General features: G+C 47.6%; 2 protein-coding genes across 13 annotated transcripts in view; both read right to left on the bottom strand.

The window, feature by feature from the left end:
* Positions 1-1,859: 1,859 nt before the first annotated feature.
* On the bottom strand, positions 1,860-10,081 carry EIF4EBP3 (eukaryotic translation initiation factor 4E binding protein 3). Its single transcript, XM_038414540.2, has 3 exons — positions 9,634-10,081; positions 3,202-3,375; positions 1,860-2,226 (listed from the first exon to the last, which is right to left on the bottom strand). The coding sequence occupies exons 1-3, from the start codon at positions 9,746-9,748 to the stop codon at positions 2,198-2,200; spliced, it is 318 nt and encodes a 105-aa protein (XP_038270468.1). The 5' UTR covers positions 9,749-10,081; the 3' UTR covers positions 1,860-2,197.
* A 3,665-nt stretch (positions 10,082-13,746) lies between these two features.
* The window catches only part of LOC119860605 (ankyrin repeat and KH domain-containing protein 1), a 202,930-nt gene continuing 193,388 nt past the window's right edge, over positions 13,747-23,288 (bottom strand). For 4 of the 12 annotated variants that reach the window (XM_038414518.2, XM_038414525.2, XM_038414531.2 and 1 more), the window contains 6 exons: positions 22,402-22,590; positions 20,009-20,260; positions 19,340-19,402; positions 17,553-17,728; positions 14,776-14,940; positions 13,747-14,247 (listed from right to left, as the gene is read on the bottom strand). In XM_038414518.2, coding sequence (XP_038270446.1) covers positions 14,188-14,247; positions 14,776-14,940; positions 17,553-17,728; positions 19,340-19,402; positions 20,009-20,260; positions 22,402-22,590 — 905 coding nt within the window. In that variant the 3' untranslated portion in view covers positions 13,747-14,187. The remainder of the gene's footprint in view (positions 14,248-14,775; positions 14,941-17,552; positions 17,729-19,339; positions 19,403-20,008; positions 20,261-22,401; positions 22,591-23,288) is intronic. The other 8 variants (XM_038414526.2, XM_038414533.2, XM_038414529.2 and 5 more) reach the window with 6 other exon arrangements.

Genomic DNA, 23,288 nt, shown 5'->3' with positions numbered 1-23,288 from the left:
CCTGGGGTTCAAAACCAGCATTTGCCCCAATCACTATCAACCACCTGCCACCTTTCCTCACTGTAGTTCTCCCTCCTCTTGTACCCGAATCTGCAGTTGGGCTCAATTGCTGCTGCCCGAAATTGGCATGGCAGGGGCAAGTGTGTGTGTGTGTGTGTGTGTGTGTATAAAAAAATCAAAGCACCATGCTTGGATCCTGTCACAGCAGCAGGAAAACGTATCTGGCTCTGCAGGGGCCGGATGGCTGCTTGCCCTACGGGTGCAGTAGGGTGAGCAGCACGATGAGCTGGCCTGGCTGCCCTCAGCATCACCCCAGTGCCTGCCATTAGCTGGCCCTTCCCTCCCACCCCACGAGAGGTCTAGGCCAGGCCCTGCCTCAGTTACCAACCAGCTCTGAGTTTGGGAAGGCAGCTTTGCTGTTTCAGCTGGCAAACTGCAGCTCCCCGACATGGTCAGTCCCCACCAGGAGGTGACCTAGCACTGCCCTCTTGTGGACATTAAGGGACATGCATCGGCAAGGCTGCCACATTGACAGCAACCAGCACTAAGGAATCCAGCTGGATTCTCTGAGCACAGAGACAATCTCACTCGACACCTGCTCAATCCCACCCTGTCCCGGCCCAGGCTGTGGGGCAGGAATTGCCCCCCGAGCCTCCCTGTAACGCAGTCACTGCAGCTCAGCATGGGCACGAGGGGAGAGAGAGTAACAACTCCCTTGCACTCTAAAGGGGACAGTGAGACAATGGAACGGGCTGGCCAGAGGCATCAAAACTCCCTCGCAGCCAGGAGCAGTGCTGGCTTGGGCATGAAGCCTGGGCATTCGGTCCTTGGCCCCTCTCTCCTGGAATCTAGGCGGCCAGACAGATCTGTAGCTGGCATCATTCAGGAGTATGCTGTGACTCCCAGCACTGCAAGTTTCGCAGGAGAGATCTTCCAGCAGCTGAAGGCAGGTGCAGAGGGATAATGGGAGATTTGGGTTGGGCTGACAGTCTGTAGAATGATATGGCTACAGGCTGTTCCCTCTCACGCAGGACCGAGTACCATGGATACAGGCAGGGTTTGCTGGCAGTTCCTGGAACTCATTGAGTCCTGGAGCACTTGCTCCCACACTGGATTCTGGCACCAGCCCGGGCTCATGACGAGTAGCTCACAGCTGGTGGGCCAGTGCAGGTTTGTAATTGCTGCTGCAGCTGTTAGAGGAGACAGTGGAGAAAGCCTCTTCTCCCTGTCCTACTCTAAGCTAGCACTGGGGTCTCTGGGCATACAGCTCATGGAGCTCAGATTGCACCCTCCCAGGGCAGCTGTCCTGACAGCCAGCGTCTCCCGCCCAGCCCCAGCACTGCAACCACTCCTGGAGAGGCTGAGAGCCATGAGACACAATTGGGGCTGCTTGGCCCATCACCCCTCCACTCTGGGGAGCACACAACTCACCCTGTCCTGGGGGGTTCTCCAACAGTTGATTACGCTGAAGAGCTTGGTTCTGTGCTAAGCTACAAATAAGCAGGAGCCTGGAATCAGTCTCCTCCTGACTGGACTCCAGCCAAGGAAAGCTCCCCCCTGCCCCAGGCACCATCCAGTTTGCACCGCAGCTTTTGACCAAGTCGGATAGGCTCCCCTGACTGCTGGGGACACAGGCCCCCTTTCCCCGGTACCCTTTGGCCAGTTCTAACCAAAGTCTCAGATCACCTGCATCTCTCACTCCTCTGGAGGTGAGGGAGGGCCAGCGACACCTGAACACTAGCTCCCCCCAGCTCCAGCTACAAGGGAAAAGGGCTTCGGGGCAGAGGCTTTACCCATGGACTTGGCAGGCTCTTGCCTCTCTCCAGCTGTGGGTTGGGAGCACAGAGGACATGCAGGGCGGAAGGAGATACAGGTTGTTTATTGCACAGCCTCAGAGCAAGCCCGTGGCGTAGCCACTAGACACACTCAGTGCAGCGAGCCCAGCCAGGCACCACAGGGTTAGGGGACAGAGCAGCTGCTCATGCCAGCCCCCCCCCACAGCCCCCAAACCTGGGCTTCATTTCAGTAAAAAGAACCGAGAACAAACGCAACTGCAGAGAAACAGTGTTAAAACAGCGCCACATCCACAGGCGGCAGCCGCGCCAGGGCCTCGCTCCACTCTGGGTCTTCAGAAAGGGAAGGGAGGCAGGAGCCCCAGGAAAGCAGCTTGCCGCCAGCTGGCTGCATCGCTGGGAGCTCAGATATCCATGGCAAACTGATCGTCATCTGGGTAGGGGAAAGAAACAAGGTCTGCGTTAGAAGGACGGCACGGGGCGAGGGGGGCTCTGCAGGGATCACTGTCGGGACATGATGCTGTTATCCAGGAGATCAGCTACTGCCAGTAGCAGCAGGAAGGACGGGTGGATCAGAGCGAGGATCTGTCTTCCCCCAGCTGCGTTCCTGGGTCACGGCTCTGCACAGCTGACCTGCATTGGCCTCCAGATGCGGCTTCCCATCTCCCCTCCCCTCAGCCTGTTCCGGCTGCCAGCAATGGAGGAGTTCCAGGGCTGCCATTGCTGCAGTCTGAATTGACAGTGTGTGGGGCCCATGTGATGGGGTGGCTCAAGGGGAGCTGAGCAGAGCCCCAGGGAGAGCAGAAGCAACTCCCTGGGGAAGAAGGGGAGGGGGCAGAGACAGCAATTTGCAGTTCCTCTCCCATCCACAAGGGAGATGGTCACCCACCCAATAGGAGCAGAGTTCCCGAGCGGAGTAAACTATGTTTCCAGCCCTGCCATGCAGCCGCAGGAGGCAGCTGTGGTCCTGGCACTGATGCCTGCTGAGCCCAGTGGCAGCCCAAAGAGGGAGGGGCCAGTGGCTCCACACACCCAGGACTGGTCTCCATCCCCTGGCATGGGGAACGAGCAGAGGACGGCAGGCGAGAGCTTGGCCGCCTCACTGCCCCCTGGACAGGACATGGACCAGCAAGGAGAGGCAGATGGAACCAGACAAGCTCTCCCCATCCCAGTGCTGGAAGGGGATGCTGCTCCCCCAGGGTGGGAGCTGCATTACCCCCCACTCCCTCCACTTCAAGTCCTGCTTCAGGTGCCTTGAAACAGGCAGGACAAAGTCACTTCTGATGCACCAGGGGAGCCCCAAAAGGGGCAGCCTTTCTGCTCTGGGCTCTCAGGCTCCACGCGCTGCAGCAGGAGCGAAGGTGACGGGCGGTGTTCAGGGACTAGGGGTTGGGCACATGCGTCTTACCTGGGACCTCTTCCTCGGTCTCATTTTGTTCCTTAAGATCCTCCAGCTTGGAGTGCGCCGCGTGGGGGGGAGAGGTGATGCCGGGGATGTGAGGGAGGTAGCAGGGGGGGGTCCTGGCAACTGGCGAGTTCTTACACTCCAGCAGGAACTTACGGTCATAGATTATCCTGGTACCTGTCAAACCCAGCAGGAAAATCAGTCCCCGGCACTCAGGTGCCCTCTTCCAAGAGACCTGCCCACCACAGTCTGCCCCGTAGGGAGCTTGGAAGTCTCTGCCAACCCCTCTCCAAGCCCGGAGTAGGCAAGATCAAGCCCAGACTTGTGCCAGCATCTCCTGTGTTGCTGAGCTATGTGACACCATGGCTGTCAGCCCAGGCAGAGCTGCTACTAGTAATTAACGTTAATTAGAACATAAGAGCAGCGATAGTGGGCCAGATCATGGTCCACCTTGCCCAGTATCCTGCCTCTGACAGTGGCCCATCCCAGAGCTTCAGAAGGAGTGTACAGAACAGGGCAATTATGGAGCAATCCACCCCAGCTTCTGGCAGTCAAAGGTTTAGGGTCACCTCGAGCACGGGTTTAGGGTCACTCTCTGACCAGCTTGGTAATAGCAATTGATGGAGCCATCCTCTAGGAACTAATCTAGTTCTGTTTTGAACCTAGTTAGTTTTGGCCTTCACAACATCCCCTGGCAATGAGTTCCACAGGTTAGTTGTGCCTTCTATGAAGAAGTACTGCTCTTTTTTGCATTAAACCTGCTGCCTATTAATTTCGTTGTTTAATCCCTACTTTCTGTCTTGTGTGAAGAGGTAAATAACACATTCCCATTCACTTCTTCCACCAATCCTGTTTTATAGAGCTCTATCATATCCCCCTTAATTGTCTCTTTTCTAAGTCAAACAGCCCTAATCTTCTTAGGTTTCAGAGTAGCAGCTGTGTTAGTCTGTATCAGCAAAAAGAAAAGGAGGACATGTGGCACCTTAGAGACTAACAGATTTATCTGAGCATAAGCTTTCGTGAGCTACAGCTCACTTCATCGGATGCATTCAGTGGAAAATACAGTGGGGAGATGTATATACACAGAGAACATAAAACAATGGGTGTTACCATACACACTGTAAGGAGAGTGATCAGGTAAGGTGAGCTATTACCAGCAGGAGAGCGGGGCGTTCCATCTGGACCCATGGAAAAGAAGCCCTTGAGAAATTCCACCATGATTTCAACAATTTCCAACCCACCATCAACCTCAGCCTGGACCAGTCCACACAAGAGATCCACTTCCTGGACACTACGGTGCTAATAAGCGATGGTCACATAAACACCATCCTATACCGGAAACCTACTGACCGCTATTCCTACCTACATGCCTCCGGCTTTCATCCAGATCACACCACATGATCCATTGTCTACAGCCAAGCTCTACGATACAACTGCATTTGCTCCAACTCCTCAGAGACAAATACCTACAAGATCTCTTATCAAGCATTCTTACAACTATAATACCCACCTGCTGAAGTGAAGAAACAGATTGTCAGAGCCAGAAGAGTACCCAGAAGTTACCTACTACAGAATAGGCCCAACAAAGGAAACAACAGAACGCCACTAGCCATCACCTTCAGCCCCCAACTAAAACCTCTCCAATGCTTCATCAAGAATCTACAACTATCCTGAAGGACGACCCATCACTCCCACAGATCTTGGGAGACAGGCCAGTCCTTGCTTACAGACAGCCCCCCAACCTGAAGCAAATACTCACCAGCATCCACACACCACACAACAGAACCTCTAACACAGGAACCTGTCCTTGTAACAAAGCCTGTTGCCAACTGTGTCCACATATCTATTCAGGAGACACCATCATAGGGCCTAATCACATCAGCCACGCTATCAGAGGCTTGTTCACCTGCACATCTACCAATGTGATATATGCCATCATGTGCCAGCAATGCCCCTCTGCCATGTACATTGGCCAAACTGGACAGTCTCTACGTAAAAGAATAAATGGACACAAATCAGCTGTCAAGAATTATAACATTCAAAAACCAGTCAGAGAACACTTCAATCTCTTTGGTCACTCGATTACAGACCTAAAAGTGGCAATTCTTCAACAAAAAAAACTTCAAAAACAGACTCCGACTGCTGAATTGGAATTAATTTGCAAACTGAATACTATTAACTTAGTTTTACTTTGTGTAATGACCCATCCACTCCCAGTCTTTATTCAAGCCTATTTCCCCAAGTTTATCCCCCACCCCCCAGCTGTTCCTCAGATGTTCTTGTCAACTGCTGGAAATGGCCCACCTTGATTATCACTACAAAAAAGGTTTCCTCCTCTCCCCCCCCCCCCCGCCCCGCTGGTAATAGCTCACTTTACCTGATCACTCTGGTTACAGTGTGTATGGTAACACCCATTGTTTCATGTTCTCTGTGTATATAAATCTCCCCACTGTATTTTCCACTGAATGCATCCGATGAAGTGAACCGTAGCTCTTGAAAGCTTATGCTCAAATAAATTTGTTAGTCTCTAAGGTGCCACAAGTCCTCCTTTTCTAATCTTCTTAGTTGCTCCTTGTATTGAAGTCATTCCATACCCGTGATCATCTTTTTTGCCCTTCTCTAACCTTTTCCAGTTCCACTCTATTCTTTTTGAGTTGGGGCAACCAGATCTGGATGCAGCGTTCAAGTGTGGGCAGACGATCAGTTTATATAGTGGAATTATGAAAGTTCCTAACATTCTGTTAGGCTTTTTGGCCCCTGCTATGCACTGAGCAGAAGTTTTCAGAAAATGATCTATGGTGACTCCAGATCTTTTTCTTGGGTGGTAACAACTAATTCAAACCCCTTTGTTGTGTATGTGTCTCATTGGGATTATGTAACATTTGGCTCCTTTCAACGTGAAGGACCCCAGAGCATTCCAGATACAGGGATCACTGTAGCAAGCACTGAAATACAGCTGTCTCTGGGATGTGTCACAGCAGCTGGTTAAGACCACCCAGCAATATTACACAACAGTTTAGGGCTACAAGGATCCCAATGGAAATTGCAGTGGGAAATTAGGGAGGCAGAATGGGGCTGGGTCAAGCTACCATTCCACAGAGGGCTTTTCTGTCGCAGCCTTTTTTCTACTCTCACCCCCAACCTTTCCCATTGGTGCTACTCCTGGGTCAGTTCTGCCAGAAGGTGTTACTGGCCAGCGGCGTTGTCACTGCCACCTGGTGCTGCTCTGAGCGTGGTTAGATAACCTGGTGGTTAAATGGCAGTGGCTGGTCTGTGCTAGCACCAGTGGAGCTGGGCCAGCAGTAGCAGGCTGGGGTAGACACAGCCCTTGAGCACCAGGGGATCTGTAGTCACCGTATGCAGACAGAACGCAGGTTTTACATCTCCTGCAAGGGATGGGGCCTTCAGCAGCACAGCGCCCCCTAGCATCAGCCTGGGGAGCCAATGGTCCAGGACAGAGTGGAAGTGCTGTCAGCTGTTCCCCAAAACCACTGCTAGCACCACTCCCGATTTCCCAGATGTTTCCCATCCCCACCCTGACCCTGCTGAGACCAGCCCCAGGCAGCCTGTCTGCATGCAGCAGCTGTGTTTATGGGACCTACCCATGTGTCACACAGCTTCACCTGCCAGCCCCCTCCAGCACGGGAGGGGATCCGGGTGAGCTCTGGGAGGGCACAAGAGATTCTGCTTGAATAGGGCAGTGCTGCCAGGGATCCCTTCCTCCCAGCTGGTAACATGAGCTCACCCAGCCACGTGACCCTTCAGCCACCAACTGCTGACACCCAGCCACTCCCCCTGTTCCCCCTAGTAATCCAGCCTAGCAACAGGTGGCAGGGAGAATGCTCCAGGTAACACAGGCTCTGCAAAGGGGAGGGAACAGCAGAGCAGTGGCTGGCAGGGCGAGCCCAGAAATCCCTGCACTGCTGAGCACAGACTGCAGCCTTTGGAGCAAAGCAAACATATCACATAACCCAGTGCAGGAAGCTCAGAGCAGCTGACCTTGACCTCGATGCCAGCACCTGCTGCAGCTCTCACCCCTCCTGAGATAAAACTTATCATGAGCCAGCGCTGGCAGGATGGACTCGTGCAGTTTAACTGAAAGGCACCCTGCATGTGGATAAAGGCATGCAGTCCAGTGGGCCAAGGGAAGCGCCAGACACAAGGTCAAGTGTGGATGGCTTTCTAAAAATAGAGACATGCTGGTGAGGCCAGTAGGGTCACTTTCACCAGAGTCCCAGAGAGCCGCGAGGCAGGAGTCTGCCTTGCCCACAGACATATCTGCCAGAGCACCCCTCCCAGCGGGCAGTCCAGCTCCTACCCACACCCCTCCCAGATCTCATCTGAGGATTTTGTCCTGCTGCTCATCAGGCAGGTACCTAAGAATCTCCCACAACAGAGCAGCAACAGCAAAAACCCCACTTGGCTCCCAGGAGCTTCTGGCTCTTCTCCCTTTTCAGGGTCTGAGCAGTGCTGCTCAGGGGAAGGATTTCAGAGGCGAGGTATGGGGCTGTGAGGATCCCTGTGTTTAGGTGGCAAAGCTCCATCACATCGGAAGGTTTTGCAGAGGATGCTCACGCTGTGGCAGCTCCCCAATGACAGAATCAGGGACCCACTCATCGACTCAGAGGTCACTCTGCGATAGCAACTATCAAACGGGAGCCAACAGTCCCCCAGCACCAATGGGTGACATGTGGCCATTCATTTACATTACTGAGGCTGCCTGCAGCTCCCCTCTGCTGCAGCTTGCTCTGAAGGAAACACCTTCGGCTAAGAGCGCAGCAGCAAACGAATCTCAGACCCTCTGCTCCCAGAGCTTGTGTCTACACATGGAGCCACTGGGCTAAGCCTGACAGGAACGAAACCCTCTTACTCCAACACCCGCACAGGGAGGTACTCAGGTTACTAGATCCATGTGTGGACAAACCCTGGGAGAAAGGGGAAAACCTGGAGGCAAAGATGCTCTGGCCTGTTTGAGGAGCTAGGCCATGCAGAGTGCAGCAGGGACTGCACCCGCTGAATATCCTAGATCAGTGCTTCTCAACCTATTTACCATTGTGTCCCCACACGTATGGCCCTGAGGAGGTCAGATGGGCTGCAGCTGCGTGCTGACTGGGCCACAGGTTGCTCTAGATCATCTCTGTCCAAACTCACGCTTCCAACTTTGAATTTAAATCCCTTCTGCTGCCTCTACCCCAAGCTTTTCCTTAAACTCTCCCCTGGGTCCTAGCCCCATTGGCAGGGCTAGTGGGGACAGGACACTGGTGTTTTAACCACCGCATCAGCTAAACCTGCTCAGAGCAGGGTTTGATAACAGTTATAAAGTTGCTGGCAGCCGCCCAGGCCCTGCCTGCCTTAAAACTCCCACTGCTACAACAACAGAGGGTGCAGCAGGAAGAAGTCTGGCAGGACACAGCCCTAGCACCTGAGTAGTGCAAGTAACAGACCCTGCTTTGGAAATGTGTCCACCGTAATGCTACAAATCTAACAACCTAGGAGGCAACAAGGGAACCCTTCTGGTTCTCAGGGCCTGGGCTCCCCGGGGCCTGCACAGCTGCAGGGGTGTGGCCCCGACAGAGTTTTCACCAAGCCTTTGTTTGGGGTCTCTCCTCACAGGCTCCTGTGCACTCACGTGGCATCGGTGCAGGGTTTGCAACTCCCAAGCGGGGTCTGCAGAGCTCAGCCCGCGACCCAGCCCAGCGCTTCCACAGTGCTTGTTATTATGACCCGTATTGTGGAAGCCACACAGCCCCCCTGGGCCATGGCCACTCCATGCAGGTGGTCAAGGAATCGGGCAATTTTGGATTAAACACCGTGCAGAGCCTGGTGCCTCTTATGCTAACTCCCCTGCACATCCCCGAGGGCGCCTCTTTCTCTCTGACATGAGCCATATGGGGCAGGGGGGAAGGAAGAAATCCTTTGGGTCTCAGGGGAAAACCGAGATCCCGTCCAGGCGAAGGCGAAACCCGCCCAAACGCTCCTGGGGCCCAGCCAGCCAAGGGCAGTCCCAGCTCGAAGAGGCTTTTCGGACACGGGGGACGTGTGAAGGGGCTTGAGTCGCCCCGATCCGCTCCGTATGCGCAGCGCCGGGCGCCCCAGTGAGCTCAGCGCCGTCCCGAGCCCGGCCCAGGTGCGGCCGGGCGGGTCCCCACGCCGGTACAGAAGCGGATCTGAGTCGCTAGACTGCGCCCCCCCCGCCCCCAAACCGGAGAGGCTCGGGGCAGGAGATCGGGGCCGCCCCATTCGCCCTCCCGCGGGAAGGGAAGCACCGGACCGCTGCCCGGGAGTCCGGCGGGACACGGGAGGCCGCTCCCCGGGGATCCAGGAAGGCCCGGGCCGTCTCCGCACGGGGGAGCCGGGGTTGCAGCCGCAACAGGGGGCACTGGGCGGAGGTTCACCCTGGACCGGCTGCAAGCAGAGAGTGGGGCCCGGCCTTACCTCCAGGGGTGGTGGAGTAGAGAGTCCCGCCGGGGGTGCAGCTGTAGCCGTCCGGGGAGCCCTGGTCTCGGCCGCCCGGAATGGGGCAGGAGCTCGTGGTGCTCGCGGCGGCCATGGAGCCCGATCGGTATCCGCGGGGCCCAGCGACACGTGCAGACCCGGGGCGGGGCCAGGCGGGGCGGGCTCCTTCCCTCCCCGAGGCAGGCAGGTCCGTGCCCGGCCAGCGCACAGGCTCCTGCCCAGCCTGGGAACGGGACGGCGGCGGGGCGCTGGATCTAGCCTGGCTCCGAGCCGGGGTCCCCGCTGCTTACGTGGAGCGAACAGGCGGCCCCGCGTTAGAAAGGAGCCGAACCCTGAGAGCTGCCCAGGAATCACCCCAGGAGGCGGGACTCAAACGCCAGCCGCCCCCTCTCCTACCTGCTGGGCTCCCCGCAGGAAGCGATAAGGTCCATCCCCTCCCCCAAACCGCAGAAACTGGCTGGTGCTTACTGGACCGGAACCAGGGAAACCCATTTGAACACGTTTCTGCAAAGCAGCCGAGGGCATGAGGCTGCCCCCACCTCCTGCCGGGGTGGGCAGGGCCCCAGAGAGCCTTGGTGTCAGGACAGGACCTCACCGTTGCTGTTGGCAAACGTCTCTCCAGAGGAATCAAGAAGCTAGGGATCGATTAAACTTAAGGAAATATTTCTACCTAGACCCTGGATCCCAGTGAGCCCCAGTAAAAAGCCATCCGCTCCGTGGTGCAGGGCTCCATCTTAGCTCAGCAAGCTACAGGGGAACCGGTTTGCCAAATTCTCCTCCACAAAACCGCTTTAAGCTCCTTCCAGGGGCAAATAAAGACCTCCAGACACAGTCAGTGACAGATCAACCACGCAAGGGCTAGCGGTCCGCTTTGGGGGCGGAAGACCAATGATTCAGAAATTGAGAGTTCCCAGGGGAAGCAGGCAGTGGTAGGGGAATAAAAAGGTAGCGTCTCCTAGGGACAGCAAAGCTTTGACTCAGGGGGGTCCAGTTCAGGTTTAATCCATCCTGGCCCACACACAAATATGTCAAATACATGTATTGAAATCTTGAAAAATTGCAAGGGCGTCATTTCTCTTTGCAGTCTAGGGTTTGCAGGGCCCCGTACAAAGTGCCAGCATGCAGACCCTCAGGCAGCCTTACGCAATCTCCACAGCAGAGAGAGGGTGTGCCTGGGAAATTGGCAGCCAAGCAGGCTGGGATGAGCGTTTTTGAGTTTTGGCAGTTCAGAGTGCTTGTTCCTCCCTACTTGTGTGTGTTTTGTGGCAAAAGTTGGGCAGCTCAGGCTAGGCACTTCTAGGGCTGGTGTTTTCCCATGGCCAAACAGCATTCCATTACTCCCAGTTCAGAAATAATTCTCAAGCTCCACTGAAGTGAATGGAAATTTTGGCATAGACTTGAATGGAGAGCTGGTATTTCACCATCAGAAGGCAGATATTTCTGATCCATCTTCCTCTCCCTGTGCTCTACCATCAGGGATGGATTTTCCACCTATGGGAATGACTAGTCTGTCTCCTGGGTCTGGGGGAGGGGGTCTTGGGCAAAGAAAAGTGGTAGGCCTCAGTTCCCAATCCCTGTGCATTGTACCATGCTGCTCACTTGGGTGGTGTTATATTGAACTATTACTGCTGCTGTCCCATAGCACTTTTTTTTGGGGGGGTCCCCCCAAGAGCAATCAGATTTCACACCTTGGATCTTTTTATAGATTTCCCCCATTATTAAACATTGTCCCACTGCCTTGAGTTTATATAAAAATAGCAAAGGGAGTTTAGCTATTAAACTTGTTCTATATACCACCACATGTTCATGGGACACCAGGTTTTTGGTATCTTTTCCATTGTGGGCCCGATGCAGGCTTCAAGAGCATTAGAATGACCACAGACTGAGACACCATGAAAGATCTCTACTTCAGGGCAACTCCATGACCATCACATTTTATTGACTTCCACTGTGTACCAATCAGAACATAATTTGCTTCCCAATGTTTTGTTGGAGATGTTAATAGTTACATTTGCTAAGAATTTCCAAAGTACAGGTAACTGTACCAATCTGAGTTTTGTTTCACACATTCCTCACTGAATAACTCCATAATCCTGGTTTTGTAGTTTGTCACACCTTTCCCCCCCAAGTTTATGCAGCATCCAACTTCAAACAATAAGCTCTTCAGAGCAAAGTTTCTTTACTTGTTTCTGGGAAGCATCTAGAGTGCTTTTGGAAGCTCCAGTATTCAGGAAGTATTAATACAACATTAATACAAATTTTTACCCTGTGCAAAAAATTCTGGAACTCGATATATCATATTTTAATTGGGTTAATATGCTCTTGTAAACAGAACATCTGCTCTGCTGTAAAGGGGGTAAATTGTTAGGGAAAGAAATAGCATCTACAATGAAATGTGTTCTCATGTAGGGACATTTATGATCCATTCTTAAATATTAGTAGAATACCTCAGTATGTTCAAAAGGTTACTGAGATTTGATCGCCTACTAGTTCTTGGATACTATTTCTGCACTTTGTTTTCAAAAACATTTAAAAAAAGTAACCAGGCAAAATATATGCCACCACATGGTTTGGAAGGAGTGAACTCTTGGCAAATCATCACTGAATCTTTTCTTCTGGTTGCTGCTTCCTCAGGCTTTTCCTGGAAAAACTGTATTGCTGCATATAGGGAATTGGCAGGAGGGGTTGAAAGATGGGGCAAGTCGGTCTATATTCAGACTTTTGCCTTTCAGACTGTAAAAAAGTGGTCCATGACACTGGGTATCCATTTGTGTAGTGTAGTTACTGGCTTGATAAGTGGATCAGCTCTTCACATTATAATTAGTGTCTCATTACTGAGCAAGAGTAAAGTATGATTTTAAGACAAAAGTGAGACATTTCCAACCTGGGGGAAATGCACCATTTGCATGCAGAGTGAATGTAGGTTTTAATATGGTACTCAAAGGAGCTTGCAAAACCTGTTCCGACTCTCAGAAATGTGATGATAAACTCTGATCACATTTCAAGCGACAAATAATTTAAGATCAAATATCGGCTGACGTTATGACTGATAGTGAAATATTCTCTGTTTTCCAGATATCTGTTTTCAGAAATCTACCTGTCACCAAGATATGTATTAGATCAGTGGTTTTCAATCTGTGGTCCATGGACCCCTGGAGGTCCACAGATTATGTTTAAGGGGTCCATGAAAGGTTGTTGTTACCATAGTACAGTTTTCAGAGTAGCAGCTGTGTTAGTCTGTATTCGCAAAAAAGAAAAGGAGTACTTGTGGCACCTTAGAGACTAACCAATTTATTTGAGCATAAGCTTTCGTGAGCTACAGCTTACTTCATCGGATGCAGAGTACAGTGGTTTTCAACCTGTGGTCTGCAGATCCCTGGGGGTCCACAGACTATGTCTAAGATGTTTGAAGAGGTCTGCACCTCCATTTGAAATTTTTTAGGGGTCTGCAAATGAAAACACGCTATTAGATGAAGAGACCCTTTGGTATGTAAGAGCTACCCAGTGTTTTATGTTCTCCTGCTGTCGTCTTTGGCTATTAGGATGTCAAGTTAAAGCATATTCCCAGACCCAGAGCTGTAACTGATATAGTTGACACACCAGTAAAAAAATCCAAACAATTAAAACAGGATAGCCACACTGGCTTGCATGTATTAGAGGGATAGCTGTGTTAGTCTATATTCACAAAAACGAGGAGTCTGGTGGCACCTTAAAGACTAAAATTAATTTGGCAATAAGCTTACATGGGTAAAAATCCCACTCTTCAGATCAAGAAGTGGGTTTTTTACCCACATAAGCTTATGGCCAAATAAATTTGTTAGTCTTTAAGGTGCCACCGGACTCCTCGTTTTTACTGGCTTGCATGATATTAAAAATGCAACAATATGAATGTTCACCAACCAGAAAAAGACAAAGCTAAGAGGAAGCAAAAGTATTTTCAAAGTTTTGAAAGGCTGTTACAAATGACAGTGATCCTCCCCCCACCATCCTGTTTGAGTAGCTGACTGCATCACTAAAGCAGTTCACAAAGTGACTAGCCATGCTGATAGCAAGATTTGGCCCTCCACCAAAATCCAGACCACAACCTATAAATACTGTTCGTCTTTTTATTGAATATTCAGGTAAATATTTCACATTAATACAGGCTACATAAAGTGGAGCCACTATACGACATGAAATTTACTCAACTTTTTTCCTTTTAAGTATGTAAACAATTATACATGTATTTACCACCGTAAAAGGTTGAAATCATGTAATCATCTAGTTCTCTGCTGCATACAAGTAGCATTCAGTAGTGTTTAGCCAAAAGCACTAGGTTCATCTGATTTTAAGTTCAAAATGGCTAAACTAACTGGAGAACAGAATCAGTTGAATAGGTAAATCAATTTGTTCTTACACAATGGGCAATCAAATTTTCATTGTTACAGCCCACAGAGAAAAAAATTGCTTAGTTAGGCACATTAAAAAAATCCCCAGGTTTCTTCCAAGGTCATAGGTTTCCCAACAAGGCTAAAAAGGATAGACCCTCTTAAATTAGTTGACGTATTTGAGATGCATATTTCCAATGTGAGGTGCCCAGGTGCCAGGCCAAATCTGCAGTGGGGAGAAAAAAATAATTAAGAAATATAGAATATTAAGAATATGCCCAAGTGCAAAATTCTATAAGAGATACAGTTCAAAACTCAGACTTATTGTGGCCCAATTTTTTAAACCTGGTGTCTAAAGTTGGACTCCAACATAGGAGTGGTCAGATTTTCAGAGGGGATATAGCTGTCTTCAGTGATGACCAGGTTTTTTGCATGAGTAGTAACTGGAAACATAGAACCCGTCAGTGTGTATTATTCGTTTATCTTGTTCATAGCAAAGTGCTGAGCACTGCTGAGAATCAGGCCACTTACTTAGGACCCTAACTTCAGGTAATCAGGTTTGAAAGTTTTGGCCTATAAACTGATCTTTAAAGCCCAGTCTCAAAAAAAAATTATGTAAACAGGCTCTCAGAATTTAAATATATATGACAGCTGTTAAAATCTTTTGTTTTTCTATTAAGCACAAAAATATCAATTCAGAAACATGATAGAAAGTATCATTTTAAACATGTGAGAAAGATACAAACTAATTTACCTGCTGAGCATCAGTACATTCTGTTGAATTTTGGACAACCTTTATCATAGGATTCCAAGCTGGATCTGGAGTATGAAGTCCATTAAAGAGAGGCCCTCCTGGGCCATCAGCTAGCTGAGGATGAGAAGGTATTAGAGCGCCTCCGTACATGGAAATCGGTAGACCCTAAAATAGCAGAAAGGACAATCACTGTACAGTGTAGTGGTTACAGACAATAATACCGGTACATCACATACAGAGTAGTATCTGTCATCTCAAAGAATCCCAGAGAGTTTTATGGAATTTATGGGCAGAGATCACTTCATCCATCATTGAAATTAGAAAGAGGGGCCACTGCATCAGCAGTGCTACAAAGCAGTGTTGTAAGGAGAGATGAGAATACCATACCCAATTCCAGGGATAATTTAGAGTAAAGCAGAAGTCAATTGATTTTACTAGTGCTGGAATTTTGCAAGGCTCCCCATTCCAATGTACTGCAAAGTATGGATGAAAAATGTGTTATCCAAAATGTTCAAACTTCATTTAAATCCTTATGCAACAGCAAAGTTACACTTACAATCATCTTGGCATTCTGTGAAAAAAAAATGGGAACATGGTGCTCTAAGCATCTAGTTTGGAATGCTCAGACTCCTTGGAACAGAGGTTCAAATCCCAGCAGAACTAATTCAGCCCTTCATTTTCCTGAGATACCCATATTAAGTACCATCATAGTTTGAGAGTGGTTCTTTTAGATGAGTCTGCAAAGCCAGACACTGTGTCTGTTCTACATGGATTTCATGTCACAATGTACTTGGGAAGTGTTCTCCTCTCCCATCAATATACCACTCATCATCCTAACTGAGCTGCAGAGACACTGTGTATAGTTTGAAAGCACAATGGAATCCTTTAAGATGGAAGGTACTATACAATATTTTAATGGCCTACTGGAATAATGATCCTTGAGTTCATAAAAGGCATAGTGGCTTTCTTTTTAAGGCCTCACTTCCTTGGCCTCCACCATGTGACACAGACAGTTTTCATAAACATCTCCCTACACAGGACAGAAGGGGATACAGAGCTCTTTCCATACCCGCCCCCCAACTGTTTGTTGTCTCATTGCATAAGATATGAAAAATCTTCGTCTTCGATTAAAATTACCATAGCTCACGAAAAATAAAGACTGCAACAAAGTACCTTCTCTAGATGTAACTGTAGCAATGTTCTGAGAAGACTCCAGACTACACACATGATTCTAGATATTCAAATGCTTAAACTGAATTATGACAGGGTTGTATTGTTTTTGCCTTGTGGTAGTTTCTGATAATGCCCTTTTACACACACAATTCAATATTCTCCTGACCTCCTGCCACATGTTATGAAGAAAATTACATGATATTCACATGCCTAATTTACATCTGTAACTTGTGCTAGAAGCATTAAATATTAACCAGCCTGAAGAGGCGACCTAGTTCCATGACAGGAAGGGAGGCAGGAAGGAATCCAACACAGCAGGGGAGAATGGAAAAGTGGAGGGTGTCACTAAGCAAGTCTATGTACAGGCCTGGGGTATTAGCAACTAGAAATAATTTTTAGTTTCAGTTATAATGTGTCCTCAGTTTGACTAGTGTGTCTTATATGCCCAAAAGCGTTTCTTGGGTGAAGGGGAGGCTATATGAATCCTCATATTTGCTAGAGCAGAAGTTCTCAAACTGTGGTCTGCGAGCTCCATTTAGGTGGTCTGCAGATAGTTCCCTATAAAGTACACGCCTGGGCAGCTGCACATGAGAGAATGAAGGGCCACCCACCTAATTAACAGAGCCATGTAGGCATGGCTCAACTAATTAGATGCCTGGACCCTGAAGAAGACACACATATAAGGTAAGGTGGTGGCCTTGGGGGGAATAAGGGATAGGTGGGAGGGAGCAGTGCGGTGAGAAGAGAGGGTGGGGGGAATTTGGGATGTGCAGGGCTGCGGCAGCCAGAGAAAGAAGCGACTTTTCCCAGCCCCAGCTCGGGGGCTGCCATGGCAGGGGAGAGAGGGCACACCTATTGCATTAGAAAGCTAAGACTACTGATATTAAAATGTATGAGTTGTGTGCTTTTATTTGTAGAACAAAAAAACATTAAGATTTTTTAATATAGCAGTTTTATCTAAACTGCTTTACAATAGTTAGCATATGGTACAAACAACATTTGGAAAGATCAACAAGTGGTCCGCCGAGATCCTCAGCAATTTTCAAGTGGTCCGTGAAAATGGAAGTTGGAGAAGCACTGTGCTAGAGCAAGGGTGTCCGACCTATGGCCCACCAGAGCATTTCATAAAGCCTGCAGCCTGCTTTAACGCAATATACTAACGGCCGATTCATTAGAATTTTGCCATAATGTTTACATCATTTTAGTTTGCACAAGTGCGTAAACAGACAATGCTGTACACAGAAACAACCTATCTAAATACATATGAAACAAGCTGAACTTAAAACAAAAATCAATACATGTGACTTTACATCTCATTAAAAGATGTACAATCTGTTTCGTGCACACAAGGTTGTGCTTAGGTTTATGTGGCCCTCCTGTATAATAAGGTTGGGCACTACTGCACTACAGAACATTCAGGGTTAAACAAATCTGAATGGACCAATGGCTTTGGCGAAGTTGCCCCAACTTGTTCCAGAGAAAGGGCTTTAATGAAGTCTCTCTTGACAGATCACTTCTGGACATGCACTGTCAGACAAGTCATCTGCAGCCAGGCAAAACAACCCAGCTCCTTTTAACAAATTCAACTTTCAAATATAACTTACTTTAGAAAAATCCACAAAGCTATTTGGCATAGGTTGGTGGAAAATGTTTGAGGGAGCCACGATTCCAGAATCATCTCTCTCCATTGGTTGATGCTGGGAAAATGTGCCCGGGTCTGATAATTGTTGATGCATTGGATGATTCCCCATTATAGGCTGGGACCAACCTGACAAGCCTTCTGGAAAGGAAGAGATTAAAAGTAGATGGTTATAATCAAATTGAGAACACTCTGGAATAAATCGATCAGCTATACAAACCATCTCCGCACATGTTAAGATTCTCAGAAATAAGCATAACAATGACGCAAAACAAACTGGGGCATTGCTCTGAACAAATCACTTTTCAGACCTCCCCAAAACTCACTTGATTTCTACCCTCAGACCCCAATGACCTGTTAATAACAAAATATGCACACGTGTCCTATCCTCAGCTTCATGGCTCTGCTTATATGGCCCTCTCACAAAGACAGGCTGCATAAAGTACTGCCCATGTGAGGCCCTGCTGCTTGCAGACATTTTCTTTCCCTCCCATCACACATGGAGTTAGGCACATAAGCACATTCCATATCAATGGTAATGCAGGGTGGGAGGCTCCACAGAGTCACGCTTAGGGCAGGAGCTGGTATGAGGTGAAAGGCAGAGAACTTTCTGAAGACTGAAGTGGAGAAAATGGTGAAATCTGGAGACGTGGGACTGGGCCTGATATAAGTTTTCTTTCATTCTCCTATATTCCTGCACCAAATACCAAACCAATATTTCAGATGTCCCCAACACTGAGCTAAGCTTTAATAGAACTATGATCTATGAATATTGCCAATTTGTATGACAAGTTTATAAACTTAGCCTGAAAAACAGCCATGATGAGACACCAAGGCTAATGGGATAATGTCAGACCAAATTTGGACCAAAATAAAAAAAATCTTAGCTTTACAAAATTTAAGACCATTAAAATTGTCATTTTATTTTGCTACATACACAATCTCTTAAAATTCCTAATGAAAACAATCTGCAGTTCAAACACTGCGCTTTGTGATTATCCATAAGAACTTGAAAATGGAACTACCAAAAAATGAATATAAACCTTCAGCTATTTAGAAGTGTGTGGTGGGTTGTGGTTTATTTATTTATTTATTAAGAAATTGCTGTTGCCTGGAACAGAACTTATTTCACATTATTCAAGAAGAGTTATGGAGTAGAAAAGTGTAAAAATTAAGGACCAATAACAGCACTCAATCTGAATGCCCCAGTTTTTATTTGCTTGTCATAACTGTAACCTCATTTTTAAAAACAGTTTGAATGACAAGCTACTAATTAATGAAATGCAACCACAGCTTTCAGACCGAGTTTTAAATTTGGAGACCAAATTTTGAAGAAAAGGTAAAATATTATTTGTTCTCATTCTAAAGTTACATTTCCAGATTTAACAGTATAGAAGATTTCAATCACTCTTTCAGAGATTACATATTTACTGTGTACCTTTGCAACATCTAAGTCAAGTGAAGAATTCTATATTATGAGAGAAAATTGCAATGGTTCTAGCAAAACAGATTTGGCCTGAAGAAAATCAGAGTCAGTCATTACCCAATGAGGAACATTTTGGCAAAGCCCACCCTATCTGTATCAAGAAATTCTTTAGAATCTTGTGGGTGGGTTACAAATTATTTCAGGATCAATCATGAAAAACTTGGTCTGTCAGCTATAACATCAGAGGTATTTATCTCTGAAAATCCTGCAGAGTAGCTGAGTAAATGAACAGAAAAGCAATTATAAAACAAAACCTAAAGAAATACCTCTGTTCTTCCGAGACTTGATCCCATCCCAGGTGGGATATTGAGGCTGTATTAACAGCCCATCTGTAAAGAAGAGTACGTTTCTGGATTTGTACTCACATAAAGTGTTGCAAATCAATCACTTCTTTTGCCCTAACCTTTCTTTCTAATTGTGGTCCTTATGAGTCAGTTCCTCAGTGAATGAAGAACTTAAAAGACTTCCCCAATATATTCCCTTAAAGGATCAGAATATGCACATTTCTGAACTCTTCTCTCTATCCCTGCCAGCTCTCTGTTCGTGACATCCCCTTGATGTTCCTTTTAGTTTCTGCCTTTAAAGTAATCTTACATGCAGTTAGAAAAGGAGTACTTGTGGCACCTTAGAGACTAACAAGCTTATTTGAGCATAAGCTTTCGTGAGCTACAGCTCACTTCATCGGCTGCTACTCTGAAACCTTACATGCAGTTGATAAATTATATTTTGTTCTCTGGTTTAGAAGGGAAGATTTTTACATACGACTACCATGTATTACTTTATTATTTCAAATGTGATCCTCGAAAAGCACAAGTTTGGCATTTTGTTTTCCCCCCCGATTCTGAGAACTGATGTAGTGACACCCTAAAATCTGAGTTGTTTTTTTTTTTTTTTTTTTTAAACAGAAAGCTTAATTATATATGAGACTGACTTACCTGATACACTGTTAACTCCAAATGACCAGATACCACTATGTCCAACAGGAGCCGTAAAGTTAGTTCCTAAGGGGGTAGGAGTGACAGAACCTCCCTGTCGAATTCTAGCAAGCCTTTCCGTCCCAATAGGAGGTGGTACCTTTCGATCTTGATTTGTGCTACCTGCTTTTGGCTGGCCCAAGTTAGAAGGTGCAGAAGCAGCTGAAAGGGGTGAAGATGATCCTGATGAAACTGATGGAATAGGAGATTCACCTGGTGACAAAATATTTCTCTTGCTTTATTATACATGGAACACTAAAGTAATGTTAAATACCACAATTTCCCCTCTAAACTGCCAATCCGTATTCTGTAATGAAGATTATGAAAGGTGTAAAAGTTTATTGATTTATAATCTCTTGGAGCTAGTGAGAGAATTGAGTTACTTATGGCAGAATAGTCATTGTACTGATTTCTGTTGTTTGGCCCACTGGAAAGATCCTTCACCAGTGATTGTGTATCTTAAATTAGTTGCATCAATGGTTTACAACCACAGAATAGTCTCACATTTTCTAGATCTTCTTGTAAATATTTTAGCTTTACTAGACAAGGACAAAAAACTGGAAGACTTTATGACGAGATCTGTAAATCTTGGCCCAAATTTTCCAGGCACTCAACTGGCCTTATTTTCAGAGGTGCGGAGCATGCCCAACTCCCTGTGGGATATAGACTCAGGGTGCGATTTTCCAAAAAAGCTCAAATCACTTAGAAGCATAAGTTCCATTGACTTTCAGTGGGACCTGTCACAGGTGTTTTTGAAAACCCCACCCTTAGTTTTGGCACCCAAGTTTATTTTAGCCTTTGTACTCGGAATTGCCATCACGAAGATTCTGAATTGCAAAGACCCAAACTTCTCATGTGGCCACTCTCCCCCAGATTTGCTCCATAAAAGGAGAACTTCTCACTGTCGTTTCAGACAATTTAAAAATGTCAGTGAATTTTAACATAGACCTCTACCTCTATATAATGTGGTCCGCGGGAGGCAAAAAATCTTATGTGAAACTGTGTTATATCAAACTTGCTTTGGCCCCCCTGCTCCTTGTCACCTGACCACCCCCCCTCCAGAGACCTCCCCAATCCCTAATCACCCCCAGAACCCCACCCCCACCTAACCCCCCTGCTCCCTGACTGCCCCGACCCCTATCCACACCCCTGCCCCCAGACAGGCACTCACCAGCAGCAGCAGGAGGCGGAGCAACATGGCCCCAGCCCACTCCACTCCGCCAGCTCCCAGCTGCAGCGCTCTGCTTCCCACTGCCAGTGAGTGCGGGGAGGTTGGGGAAAGGATGCCCCCCCGCACTCACCGGCGACAGAAAGCGGAGCGCCGTGGGCTGGGGCCCAGCTGCTCTGCTTCCGCCGCTGCCGGTGAGTGCGGGTGGGGATCCCTTCCCCTAAGCAACACAGCTGGGGCCGGGGTGAGGGAAGTGGAGCGGGCTGCTCTTGGCCCCTCACTAATCCCCTGGGCCACTCTGGGCCTGCAGGGCCCCCAAAAGTGCCCCCCACAGCTCCTGCCTCCCAGACCCTGGGGGGGGTGAGGGAGGGAAGAGAGAGGCCTGCTTTATGGCATTGTATTCAAACCCATGTTATATCTGGTTGCGTTATATCGGGTAGAGGTGTATATAAAATATTAATTGTAGAAGTGTCATTTTTAAAACCTTTAAAATAAAGCATAATTCAATCTGAGAAAGTCACGCCAATTTCATCTGATGCAGTTTTACACTATAAGAAAGCTCCCCGTGTTATGAGGACACACAAATTAAGCTTCTCTTCACAGAGTTTAAGAGTACATCTTCACTGCAAAAAAAACAAAACAAAAACAAAACAAAACAAAAAAACCCCAAAAAACTCCTGCAGCAGTGAGCCTCAGAGCCTGTGTCAACTGAATTGGGCTGGTGGGGCTTGGGTTACGGGCCTAAAAATTGCAGCTTAGAAGTTCTTGCTCACGTTGGGGCAAGAATGTCTAGCCCCACTCTTCCCTTGCTACTTTTCAGAGACGAGATCCAGGCCGAGCCGGAATGTCTATATTGTTACTTTCAGCCCCATGGCGCAAGCTGGAATCAGTTCACCTGGGCTCTGAAACTTGCTGCCGCTTGTCTTTTGATGCAGTGTAGACATACCCCTAAGCCTCCTGAAGCTGTGTCAAGACAGGTAATACTAATGGAATCTATGGCATTTCACATAAGAAATCCATAACATTTTTTGTGATGCCATTTCACACATTTCCAATCTTTACTGAGGCTAAAAGCAAAGTTAATAGTTTCTAAATCCACTGGTTGCTTTCCCTTCAAAGTTACAAGTCAACTGGTAGCTAAAGACAAAACTAAAACACTAAAAATGTATAGATAATTAAGACAGACCCATGAAGTTCCTACATGAATTTGTAGCGCTCGTCCAAGGATGTGGTGAAAAATGCTGTCTGTTAAAGCTGGGAGTCCCAACAGGTGCTGGCCCTTGAAGATAAACCCGTTGTATGTTTGCTGAAAAACCGGTCAGAGGAGCTGAAGAGGCAGCTGAAGAGCCGTTGGATGGATCTAGAGAAGGTAAGCCTGAAATAAATGTAAAACTTATGAAATATACCTATTTGGAAAAATACTTCATGGCACCATGAAGATTCACTGCTCCAAATACAATTTAAACTTAGTGTCCAGTCACCCTTTTCATGGATATTTACATGTGTAATGAGTTTTTGCAGAAAATGGAATGGAGAGGCTGAAGGGCTGCTATATTTTAATCAGCCTGAAACTTCTGAAGTGCACAAGTCCAGCACTGTCAGTTTCAGATAGGCTAACATGATAAAAGATGCCACCTTTATTAATACATTGCCCTTGCAATAGTAGAGGAAAGAAGCAACGTCTGATATCAATAAGGGCTGCTGTAGGCAACACACTAAGCAACATGTGAACTGGTTTAGGTCACCAACTTCCCACTTGTGTATTTTGCCTGATTACTGCATCATACTGTGGAGGAATAGTAACATGCTTAAATTAGTGTCAACTTATGCCATTTCAAATGTGTTTCTCTGGCTGATTAGACAAGTTTGCATAATGAGGATCAGTAGCATGAGACTGTGTCCTGATGCTACATGAAAATTATGCTCAAAGTCCAGTTTCTCAAGGCTCCAAGATACTTCTGAGAGATTCTGTTTACCAACTGCAAGGGTAACTTAACCTGGATCATTGCTACTCCAGATCTTACGGAAGACCCTCAAAATCAGATTCACACTGTGAGGGCGTCTGCTGTGTAT

The sequence above is a fragment of the Dermochelys coriacea genome, chromosome 8 (assembly GCF_009764565.3).
Source record: "Dermochelys coriacea isolate rDerCor1 chromosome 8, rDerCor1.pri.v4, whole genome shotgun sequence".
NCBI classification, from domain to species: Eukaryota; Metazoa; Chordata; order Testudines; family Dermochelyidae; genus Dermochelys; species Dermochelys coriacea.
Note: the sequence above shows the minus strand (reverse complement) of the source record. Positions and strands in the feature narration are given on the sequence as shown.